Below are 13203 nucleotides of genomic sequence, written 5' to 3' on the forward strand. Positions count from 1 at the left end.
ATATATTGCCGTGTTACGTAGGGCAAAAAGAGACTGAAGCCATCCCCACCCAACGCCCGGCTACCTCTATATCACAGCTAACGGAGTACCCTCCGTTAGCTGTGATATAGATCTTAAAATCCAGCCTTATGTGACTGAAAATGATCCAAGTGCAAAAACAGAGCTTTTCTGTATGTCCTAATAATAAGGCATTTGGATTCTTACTCAAAGATAAATCAAAATTAGTTAGATCTATATATAAATGTGAAATGTTGTTTGAGTAGTGAAAATGTTCTAATGGCTCAGTATTGTGTCTGTGATTGTGCGTGTGTGCACATGAGCCAGGAATGCAGGAAGACAATAACTGTGTTGTCACACAAAATCCTGAATCAGAACAATAATTGTTAAACACAGAACCAGGATTTATATGAGGTTTTACTACTGCAATCGCTTAAAACTGATCAAACTGTAACACAGCAAATGTAAATATGTTCAACTGGTCAATACTGGCATGTTGAATCGAAATAAAATAAATAAAAATAAAAATGTTTAAGTTAACTAGTATAATAAATCAATAAATGTGATTCTAATAACTGGCCTCACTGAGAGCCTGTACAGAGTCTGACCTTGGTGTGTGTGTGTGTGTGTGTGTGTGTGTGTGTGTGTGTGTGTGTGTGTGTGTGTGTGTGTGTGTGTGAGTGTATGTATGTGTGTTTGGTGCAGGATGGGTCAACATGACACACTGGAGCCACTAATTTCAGTGAATGTCTGACTCACAAAATGTATGATTTTATAAAAGAAGTTGACTAAAATAAATTTTAAAAATAAATAAACGTTGATTGACAAACATTATGAAAAGAAAGTGTTATCTTCTGTATTTGAATTATAAAGGAATTATGTTACAATAAATGTTCATGTGAAAATGTGCTAAAAACAAATCTGAATTACATAAACTGAATGAAACAGAATAAATTATATCCATGTGTGACTGAATATTTAAATGTGATGTGAACTCTCTATACTAGAAATAACAAAGAATATGTAATAAAGTGGTTTTAAAGGTTAAACTTTGTGTTAAAGTTGGATAAACAGAGACTGATAGATAGGGTGTGGGTGGACACTGGATGATTAGACGTAAACAGCTTGACTGAATGACCAAAATATGAAGATGTGATGGCTAGCATGAGAGGGGGGAGAAAAGTGGGCTGTAATAGAGATTTGGGTTCTTTCCTTTTTGTCTTCTGTGAGATGAGCAGTTCAGAAGATTAGATCTAAGAGGTTCAAGTTAAAATTCCAGCAGGGATGCGAGTGTGAAAACAGCAGCACAATCTGTGAACCTGTGAATTGATCTTGTAATTTTTGTCTTTCCATCGCATCTCATTTTTTCCATGTTATGTGGTTAATTCACAAGGATTTTGGTTTACATTATACTTCCACTGGATGGCCAGCTGTTTGGAGATGATCATCTACTTGGAAACAAAGGGATAAGTGCAACTTTAGGTCTGGTTGTGCTCATTCTCTCTCCAACCTCTCTTCACCAAAGATAAGAACAAAATCAGCATTAGCTCAGAGTAGGTAAGTTATATAAGTATAGATTAAGTGATTTGGTTATTGTTTTGTCATTATTACTATTTGCTAAATTGCTTTAGTATAATCCCCTGCAATTAAAGTTTAAATTGTGGACATTCACTTATTATCCTTTAGTGAAACACATTCGGCACAGGATTATCTGTACAGAACATGGCCCGGAAGTCCCGTTCCCTAGGGCAGTTGAGAATGATTGAGCTAACATCCTGTGGGACTTTTACAAATGGACAAATGGTGATGGTGGATGACCAGAGGAAGAAGGCTATAGTGTAGCAACATGTAGTGATGGCAACATGAGGAAAAGGAACACGAGATGCTTGTGAAATAACAAGGGCTGAGTGAGGAGCTCTAGGGTGGAGGAATAATTTTTATTATTGAACAATAACCATGTTCTCAATGAACCCAAAAAACTCATTAATATCAAAGCTGAATGTTTTTGGAAGTAGTTTTTAGTTTGTTTTTAGTTTGAGCTATTTTAGGGGGATATCTGTGTGTGCAGGTGACTATTACTGTGCAGAATTATTAGGCAACTTAACAAAAAACAAATATATACCCATTACAATTATTTATTTTTACCAGTGAAACCAATATAACATCTCCACATTCACAAATATACATTTCTGACATTCAAAAACAAAACAAAAACAAATCAGCGACCAATATAGCCACCTTTCTTTGCAAGGACACTCAAAAGCCTGCCATCCATGGATTCTGTCAGTGTTTTGATCTGTTCACCATCAACATTGCGTGCAGCAGCAACCACAGCCTCCCAGACACTGTTCAGAGAGGTGTACTGTTTTCCCTCCTTGTAAATCTCACATTTGATGATGGACCACAGGTTCTCAATGGGGTTCAGATCAGGTGAACAAGGTGGCCATGTCATTAGTTTTTCTTCTTTTATACCCTTTCTTGCCAGCCACGCTGTGGAGTACTTGGACGCGTGTGATGGAGCATTGTCCTGCATGAAAATCATGTTTTTCTTGAAGGATGCAGACTTCTTCCTGTACCACTGCTTGAAGAAGGTGTCTTCCAGAAACTGGCAGTAGGACTGGGAGTTGAGCTTGACTCCATCCTCAACCCGAAAAGGCCCCACAAGCTCATCTTTGATGATACCAGCCCAAACCAGTACTCCACCTCCACCTTGCTGGCGTCTGAGTCGGACTGGAGCTCTCTGCCCTTTACCAATCCAGCCACGGGCCCATCCATCTGGCCCATCAAGACTCACTCTCATTTCATCAGTCCATAAAACCTTAGAAAAACCAGTCTTGAGATATTTCTTGGCCCAGTCTTGACGTTTCAGCTTGTGTGTCTTGTTCAGTGGTGGTCGTCTTTCAGCCTTTCTTACCTTGGCCATGTCTCTGAGTATTGCACACCTTGTGCTTTTGGGCACTCCAGTGATGTTGCAGCTCTGAAATATGGCCAAACTGGTGGCAAGTGGCATCTTGGCAGCTGCACGCTTGACTTTTCTCAGTTCATGGGCAGTTATTTTGCGCCTTGGTTTTTCCACACGCTTCTTGCGACCCTGTTGACTATTTTGAAAGAAACGCTTGATTGTTCGATGATCACGCTTCAGAAGCTTTTCAATTTTGAGACTGCTGCATCCCTCTGCAAGATATCTCACTGTTTTTGACTTTTCTGAGCCTGTCAAGTCCTTCTTTTGACCCATTTTGCCAAAGGAAAGGACGTTGCCTAATAATTATGCACACCTGATATAGGGTGTTGATGTCATTAGACCACACCCCTTCTCATTACAGAGATGCACATCACCTAATATGCTTAATTGGTAGTAGGCTTTCGAGCCTATACAGCTTGGAGTAAGACAACATGCATGAAGAGGTTGATGTGGACAAAATACTCATTTGCCAAATAATTCTGCACTCCCTGTAGAAAGTAATATTAAATAAATTCTAACAACAGCTTATCAAGGTTAAAGATGCTGCTGTTGTTTATCCGCTGGTTTCCTCTTTCTGGTGCAAAGTGGGCGATAAACAAACAAGAGAGACGGAGTCGCGACAGAAAAGCAGATCAGCTGATCATTAAGCAGTTTCATGATTGAAGTAGCAGCAGGAGAGGGAGGGAGAGAGAAGAAGCAGTCGCTCCATATATCGGTTGTTAAGCTTGACGTGGGAATACTTTACAAACATTCAGAGATGAACTTACACACTTGCTTTACTTCTCTCGGGGATAACTTTGTCGGAGATGAAATGCCGGGTTGGTAGCGAGGCTCCAAATGCTCAACCAGACCGCTGACAGGTCTCACACGCCACAGCCGCTCTATCACGTGATCCATACTGCTCCGACGTGCTAAGGTTATGAGCCGAGTTACGCCATGTCACAAGTTTTGTGAGGTGCTTTCGTGACATTTAATGGATCAGATTACATTTTTTATTTCTCTCCGATATCCAATCCAGTAATTTAGGCCAGTATCTCTAACCAAGACATTTTGGACAACTTCATTCTCCCAACTTTGCAGAAAATGTTTGAAGATAGCCCCTTCCTGTTCAAACATGGACCTGCAAGGTCCATAAAGACATGGATGAGCAGATTTGGTGTGAATGAATTTGACTGGCACGAAGTCCTGACCTCAGACCAACAGAACACATTTGGGATGTAGAATGGAGAAGAAGCATACTTTTAAACCTAGCTGTTAAAGCTGGGTTAAGAAGAAAGGTTATGATCAGTGAGCTGCAGTAGGCATTATATTGCTCCTCACTGATCAGATGCAATGTTTGCTGTCAAAGTGTTGATGCAGAAGTATAGAGAAGGTCAGAAGGAGCTTCATTGTATTTTTGTGGGTCTAGAGAAAGCACATATTAGGGTACCAAGAAAAGAAAAAGTCAGTGTTTAGGTGTGAGGGAGAAATTACAGATGGGTTCAATGTGGGGGTGGGACAACATCAGTGATCTGCTCTGAGCTCCTTTATGTTTGCACTGCTGATGGAAAGCCTGACAGATGTGGTTGGGCAGGAATATAGGATATAATATAGGATTATAGTGTTTGCAGATGACATTGTAATCTATTTTGAGAGAAGGGAGTAGGTGGCTCCACCAATCCTAAAATCCATATACAGTTTTAGAATAACATATGCGCCCATCCAGATTACACCTTTTTCAGATGTATAATTCATATACATGATATTCAGCAAGATAATGCTAAACGCTATACTGCATCCACTAAAACACTAAGGTTTCATATTAGAAAAGTTGTTGGACTGGTTTGCCTACTTCCAGACCTGTTGGCAGCTGAAAACATCTGGCCCATCATGAGCCAAAAAACATGACAAAGAAGACCCAGGACTGATTAGCAGCTCTATTTTTTCTTAAAATGGACCAGTTCCTCAGTTTAAACTGCATTCTGTAGTTTACATTTTACACACTGCCTGAAGTGTTTTGGATTTGGCTTTGTTTTAACAATAAAAATATTACTTAACCTCAGTTTTCTAATGCCAAAAACACTCTAAAGTCCAAATGCTACAGATTAAAGAGAAATAAGGTAAAGAGAGCTCAATTTCAGATCTTATACTAAAAATACTGAAGGACAAACAAAAGATGCTGAAAAGGCTTAGGGGACCTAAATGGTTTTGCTGTCTTCTTGAATTTATTGCCATTGTTACCATGGGTACATTTTCTTTGAGAATGTGAACTGCTTCACGTTGTGTTTATTTTGTTTGTGTTTAAAAATAAATAAAACAAACAAACAAAAAACAAGCAAAAAACAAATACAACACATCTCTTCTTGGGGAAAAGAAATTTTTATTCACTTCCACAAAAATGATTCAAGTTCTTTGCAGTGCTGGGAAGACAGTACTTCTGAAATATATATCATGGCAATATATATTTTAAGAAAGGGCATAGCAAACAATTTAGCAACTGGCAGTCAAGCTTAGCTGGTACTTAAAACTGTGCAATCTAACGTCAAAGTACTCTAGCAGTTAGTTAGAACACTCCAGCAAAAAGATATATCATCGATCTTTAGTGAAATTTGACATATTGCATAATGCCATCAGTCTACTATATATGTATTTGATTCAGAGTCAGAGCCACATGGAAATATTTCTGATTCTTTTCCTGTTCTTGCCCATTCATTTAAATCACATCTCCACAGTTTTCTATTTGGCATTTTAAGTGAAGAGTTTCTTCCTTTTGTATGATTATATCTTTACATACTGGAATGTTACTGACTGAGCTGATTACACTTTATGTTACAAAGTACAGATAGCATGAAGTTATTCATAAAAAGCAAGGTGTCATAAGAACTAATAATTGTTAAATTAAACTTTGGAGTAGTTTTTCTGTAATGTTATGCTATGTAACATTAACTCTTTGCATTTTGCATATGGTTTTTCAAATTAAGAAAAAAAAGAACACAATATATGTATGTGTGTATTAAAAATAACAGAGAAATATTCAGCAGCAGCAATTGTTCCTTGTTTTGTAATAGGATTGCACACGGGACAATAAGCCTAAATGTCAAGTCTCTAGTGAGATGTAGGTATCAAAAAGATCACACTAGAACAAATAGTTAATAGTTACACTGTGCAAAAAATTAAAGCACCACTTTGAAAATGCATCAGATCTAAATATGGATTCAAACGCACCCTGAAAATCGAAGTAAAAAAATTATGGTGCTGGCTAGTTCATTTTGACAGAATTTAGTTCCTTCCACTCAACATGGTACTCAGTAGTCAATATAGGCCCCACACGCTTGTCATTCCTGACAGTTCCTAATGAGATTCTTCAAAGAGTAGTTGTAAAACATTTAACAAGATCATCTGCAGAGGAATGGTTTATTTGAAGAGTTTCAGTCAGGTTTCAGAGCTCATCACAGCACAGAAACAGCTTTAGTGAAGGTTACAAATGATCTTCTTATGGCCTCTGACAGTGGACTCATCTCAGTGCTTGTCCTGCTAGACCTCAGTGCAGTGTTTGATACTGTTCACCATAATATTTTATTACAGCAATTAGAGCATGCTAAAGATATTAAAAGTTCTGTACTGCAGGGATTTGGATCATATCTATCTAACAGACTCCAATTTGTTTATGTAAATGGAGAGTCGTTAGTTATGGATGCCACACTTTGTGTACTAACACCAATTCTGTTTACATTATCCATGCTTGCCTTTGGCAGTATCCGTAGTAGTAAGTTAGATAGCACACACCAATTAGATTGCAGGAATTTCTTATAAAAGTAAAGACCTGGATGACCTCTAATTTTCTTTTACTCTACTGTGGCCTAAAAGAATGTTAGAAATATGGTATCTAACCAGATTCTTGCTATGGATGGCATTAAATTACAGGGCACTAGTAGTGGACCTACCATTAACACTGTGAGGAATACTGGAGTTGTTTTTGACCAGGATATGTCCTTCAATGCACATATTAAAAACATTTGTAGGACTGCTTTCTTCGAATTGGGCAATCTCTCTGAAATTAGAAAGATTCTGTCTTAGAGTCACGCTCAAAAGCTAGCTCATGCATTTATTACTTCTAGGCTGGACTACTGTAATTCATTACTATCAGGATGTCCTGAAAACTCCCTGAAAAGCCTTCAGTTAATCCAAAGTGCTGCAGCAAGAGTCCTGACAGGGACTACATTGGCTTCTCTTCATTGGCTCCCTGTTAAATCCCAAATTGAATTCAAAATCCTGCTCCTCACATACAAGGTCTTGAGGACCCAGGCTCCACAATAGAGCATTTGTTTTCAGACTGCTAGTTTACCTTTGACTACTAGGGTAGTAAAATGGGAGACAGTGCCTTTCACTTTCCAGGCCCCTTTTCTGTGGAACCAGCTTCCAGTTTGGATTTGGGAGAAAGACACCCTCTCTACCATATAGCATATAGTTAAGGCTGAATCAGGTGACTCTGATCCTCACTTAGTTTTACTGCAATAGCCCTGGGCTGCTGGGAGCTTCCCATGATAGAAGTGTTTCTTCTTCCTCACTTTGGCATACACATGGTGCAGCCAGGAATCGAAACACCAATCGTCCGACTAGTAGATTACCCCCTGTACCCAGTACCAAGTTAAATTTTATGTAAGGTAATGGAATTTTAGGTAACAGGTTCACTTTCATAAATACCAAAGCAGATGATAGTGATTAAAAACCCTTGCTGCTATTTAAATGACCAGATCCATTTCCCAGAAGTTTAAGTGACTTGATGCTATACTCTGATTAAAACGTGTTCTTTTGAGCAGTGTATTTTAATCCAAATCCAATTTGTTTATATAGCACATTTAAAAACGAAAGGTTTGCCCAAAGTGCTGAACAGAAACAAAAGGGTAAAACACAAGATAAAACCACTGACACTCACATAAAAACATAATAATACACATAATATCGAAAAAAGGTGTGTTTTCAAAAGCAACTTAAAAACAGGAAACGAAGATGCCTGTCTAATATTTAAAGGGAGCGTATTCCAAAGCTTGGGGACCATAATTGAAAAGGCTCGTTTTCCTCTATGTTTTAGCCTAGATTTTGGGACAACCAACAGCAGCTGGTCAGCTGATCTAAGGGTCTGCGAAGGAATATAAGGCTGAAGCAACTTGGAAAGGTATGGGGGAGCAAGACCATTAAGGCATTTATAAACCAGCGTTAGGACTTTGAAAGTAATCTGTCATGAACAGGAAGTCAATGAAGAGAGGACAGGATAGGTATTACATGTTCATGCCTGTGGGTACCAGTCAAGAGGCGGGCAGCAGCATTTTGAATGAGCTGAAGACGTGCAAGAGACCCTTGGCTGACTCCAACATAAAGTGCATTACAGTAGTCAAGCCATGTTGAAATAAAGGCATGTATTACCTTCTCCATGTCACATTTTGACAAAACTGGCTTCAGCTTTGCTATTTGCCTCAACTGGAAAAAGCTTTGTTGCAACACAGAACTAATATGTTTGTTCAATTTAAAATCTGAGTCCATAATGACTCCCAAATTTGTCACATGCTGTTTGATATAAGACCCTAGCCAACCACAATTTCTAAGCGGGTTGCATGAAATATTATTAGGTCTAAATACAATCACCTCCGTTTTACTCTCATTGCAATTCAAAAAGTTCAGAGCCATCCAAGCTTTGACATCTTCAAGGCCGTTCAAAAGGATTTGGATGGAGCCTGGGCCATTTGGTGCTAAAGGCAAATAAATTTGGCTGTTGCCTGCCTAGCAGTGAAAGGATATTTTGTGTTTTCTAAAAATAGACCCCAAAGGGACCAGGTATAATGAAAAAAGAAGAGGGCCAAGGATTGAGCCCTGAGGCACCCTACAAGGAAGGGGGGCTGAGGTGGACTCCAAATTTTCAACTTTAACACTAAACGTTCTGCCACTCAAATATGAACGAAGCCAATCCAGTGCTGCACCTTTGGTGCCAACCAGGTGTTCCAAACGAGAGGTAAGAATATTGTGGTCAAGAGTATCAAACGCTGCAGTAAGATCTAAAAGCACAAGGATCACAGGACTTCCACAATCACAACCACTAAAAAGATTAGTCTTAGTAACAAGTGTCAGCCTTCCAGTCTGGCTCTGTTGCGCTGACGCAGTGATGAAAAAAAGGCCGTGAATCTAATATGACTTGGATTTTTTTTACCTTAATATGAAAACACGGCATCTAATTAAAAACATTAAAATGTTTCTTTTTTTTCAATATGGTGCCAATAAAATGTCTAAATTAAGACTGTTATAATATAAATAAATTTAATCATGCTTCTACTGTCAAACTTGAAACAACAGGGAAATTGCAGAAGAATATTTTTACATTTTTTATTCCCTTTGGATTATATTTTCATCATGGAATTTATTTTATTTATTATTCGCCACTAGGGATGGGATTTCATGATTGATTTCACTTATCGATTCGATTCCCGTATCCATTCTCATTTTCAGAGTCACCAACATCTCTAAGCACCATGTCAAAGACATTACTTTCATGCAAATTAATTACATCCGGTGGGTCAAATATTTGTGGATGGTGGAGGTATTTCCACTCTTTGTTACGATCAGGGGTCATTACTCAAAAGGAGGAGGAAGTACTTTGTTACACTATTTGTTACATTATAACTGCATTTCTCGGTCAAATGAACGAAAACATATTGTCTCATAATTACCATTTGCCAATATAAACCTGAATTTACAGTCCCACACATCAACACAAATCCCTGCCCTAATGAGGACACATATAATATTTCTCTTAGTATTTAGGTATGAACACAAAGCCTACAGCACAAAAAAAATGAAAACAAGCACAAAGAGACTTTTAAGTGATCTCCATGTTGATTCTACTTCAGAAACATGAACAGATTGTTGTGATTTTGGGCTATATAAATATATAAATAAATATAAATATATAAATAAAAACAGGTAGAAACGAAGCCTGCAGCCTAACTGCTCATCTGTTTGTTACTGGATGAAGTTCAGTGGCAGCTGGCTTCACGGCAGCTCACAAGTGATGGCTCAGCCATGGGCTGGGATCAGCATTCACTCAGCTTAGCATCGCTCTGGGATCTTGGATAGCTTAGCATTTGCATGCTGTTATATTAGCAACAACCTGTTCTGTCCTGGATGCAGTTTGCACTTCCTTTTTTTGCAATAAAAATAAAAATTATGTTCGTATCCACGCTGGAAACTGCCCTACAATTTGCTCCTCCATAACTGAAATCAGCTAATTGTAGAATACATGCCAGAACTGATAAGCGGGATTGACAGGCAGGCAGACTAACAATTCCAAGGAATTGGACTACTAGGAACCGGTTCTTGTAGAGAACCTTCTTTTTCTCGATTCTCATCCACATTGGCCACTCTAGAATACTATACCTTTAGCATGAAGTGTGACCAGTAATGTTACCCTCAATAAAAAGCATTTATTTCTAATGCACAGGATACAGTTATATTTTAAACTGTATAATTTAGGTTATAACTAGCACAATGTCCTGTATTACACAAAGACAAACATGCAGTGCCTACTTAATATACAGGCTTTAAGGGAACTCAAGCAATAGGACGCTAAGTTTTATATTTGTGAAAATTTGCAGTTATACCCGGGAACCACACTGGTTTTTGCAGCTTTGCAAACATGGCTCTAAACAGAAAAAAAGAGTTGTTAGTTAGCAACGACGTGCAATCTTGTGTAGGAACTTCTGGCAATAATAAATCCAGCCTTCATAATGGTTGTATTTTTGACACCAGACAAACTGACAGTTTCCAGTCTGTTTTGATCGACTGGAATAAAGCTGTGATAGGCATGGTTTCCTTGGAGCATCAACACTGCTGAACGAGTAAGACTGCTCAGAGATTACTGTTAGTTTGTTGGAAACATGTTCTAGTTGCAGGCATTTCTAATTTCATCACATATGGTGGATTTCTGCAATAGCTTGTTTTATGGCACATATCCATTGTTAAAAAAACCAAACAAACAAACAACCCACCAGTTTTTGTGTTGTATACCTGTATAGCAGATGTGAACAGGTTGAAAATGTAGGTAAAAAGGAGACCTTCCATGATATAACTTGCTTTAACCCGATATCTAACCCATAGGTTGAGTTGACACTTACAAATGAAATTTCAAGCATCCATGTACCTTGGAAAATATTGACAGGATGAAGGTAATATTATTCATTGCTTCCTTGAAAATACTAAAAATATTGTACATGAAAGCTGTTTCTGACAGAGTAAGGTGGGAACTTTTATCTGATTAAACAGATTTTTTTTTTAATGGAATGACCTATATATAAATTTACTATATGATTTATCAAAGAAAAGTGTACTTTTAATGTCAGCACTGTCCGCTCTGTACCCAAGATACAAATCACTTTCTTCTTCTTCCTCTTACAGATAGATTGACCAGTAGACAACATTGAAGAAGAGGAAAGAGAAGGGAAAAAGGGCTCTTGCATAAAGATCAATGCGCTTAGCAGCTGCCGGTATGACAGGTTTAGGTGGTGGTGGTTTCTTGTTGGCTTTGTTTTGGGATTTGAGGGCCCCTGTAACTTCAACTGGTTTACCATAACAGTCAAAGTTAGAAAGTTCAAAGTCTCGAGGTAAAGATCCCACGATGCTGAAGTCACTGGAGCGAAGGTCAGACTTCGAAGTGCAAACTTTCTTACAGCGGGTTTCAACGACCTGGTAAAAGACACATGCTGACTGAACAACATTAATAGATTTCTTTTTGCTCTTATAAAACAGATATTGCTATTAAGTCATTCCATCTCAAACAGAGACAGGCCTTTTGCTAAATAGTCTCTCATTTGCATAAAAAATTTATGACACATACATAACATATATAATGAGTGCGGTGGGGTTTTATCTTTATATTTCAAAATACTTATCAAGATATTTTTTTTCTTTGAAAAATGGCCAGTTTCAGGCCATTTTGTTGCACACTGAAATCTCTGGCATTGTTTGAATTAATGAATTAAAATGTTCTAAAAATTTGATGATTTGAAATGAAATTTCCCTCTAGGGTGTTACATGGAGCCTTTCAGCTATTTTCACACATGTAGCACAGTCTTTAACTTTTCTAAACATTTGAATGAGAATCAAATTGGTTGGCTTAGACAACAATTAATCAATTCCCATATATAGAGTCCATATAATATCTGAATGAGCTAATGCGAAAATAGAGCAATCACCACCTTTTATTAAAACCAAATAGAACGTTTGCAGTAGTGAGAATGCATTAAATGCATAGAATGCTCTGTTACGCATATGCAGCAAGTGACAAAACTTGGCTTAAGACAATGTTCATGTCCAGATTCTCCTCCAGGTGTCCATAATTCATGTGTGAAAACAGTTTTCAAAAACAGCGTTCGAGAAATAAGACCAGGGGTCTCATGAATAAACATAGACATAGAAAACCAGACCTGAAGAGGCATATACCACTTCCCAAGTAAGTTGGGATTTATTACAACAAACTTAAGAGGAGAATTTGTGCACTACTACAGAAAATCTGATCCATCAAAAGGAACATTTTCAAAATGGAAATTGGCAATGCATACTGGTCAAGTGCTGGACTGAAGTTATCTCTAGTCTATTTATCGCAGTCTAATGAGTTTCCCACTCAGTGTCGCTGTGTCCTGTTGTAATCCTTCTGGCGTATTTCCTGTGGTCTCACGGGTTCAGGTCTGAAACTGTCAGACCAGCAAGTGAGAGTTTTGTCTCCAGGCTGCAGAGAGAGCTCAGTGTATTCCTCATGGTGCCGTGAAGTTAGACATTAAGTGCTATTTCTGCTATTATGTGCTGCCTTTAAGCGATAAGCAAGCATGCTATGCTGGCCAGAGAAAGTCCTCAGTCATTCATAGACTGTTCTGTCTTGCCTGCATAAACTGGAGAGACCCATTCTTGTTTTTTGGGGAAAAGTGCACTGGCCCTCCACTTTCTGATATGCCTAGGGCAGTTGGGAAAGTGGCTGCCTCACGTGTGAGGGGGGAGCAGGGCCTAGGTAGGTGTCTCTACCTCCCCCTGATTGTGGCTTATTTCAGATTAGCCTCTTAGCAGCTCCTCTCTAGCCCTAGCTCCAGGGGAGCCGTTGACTGGAGACTGTGCTTCTCCCCTGATAAATACAACTTGTCTTGTATTTAGCCAGTAGCTAGTTCCCAGAGAACAGAGTTGGGCCACAATATTGGGAGGGCATCCAGGCTTATTGGCACATTGGTCAA

The 13203-nt window shown here is 38.5% G+C and overlaps 1 protein-coding gene across 1 annotated transcript in view; it reads right to left on the bottom strand.

Annotated features, from left to right (window-relative positions):
• Positions 1–5298: 5298 nt before the first annotated feature.
• The window catches only part of LOC146571953 (glycine receptor subunit beta-like), an 80325-nt gene continuing 72420 nt past the window's right edge, over positions 5299–13203 (bottom strand). The window contains exon 11 of the mRNA XM_085275969.1: positions 5299–11668. Within this exon, the coding sequence (XP_085132095.1) occupies positions 11375–11668 (294 nt within the window). The 3' untranslated portion in view covers positions 5299–11374. The remainder of the gene's footprint in view (positions 11669–13203) is intronic.

The sequence above is a fragment of the Mchenga conophoros genome, linkage group LG6, assembly GCF_057382185.1.
Source record: "Mchenga conophoros isolate Kocher_MC1m ecotype Shallow Benthic linkage group LG6, M_conophoros_male_GT1.1, whole genome shotgun sequence".
NCBI lineage: Eukaryota > Metazoa > Chordata > Actinopteri > Cichliformes > Cichlidae > Mchenga > Mchenga conophoros.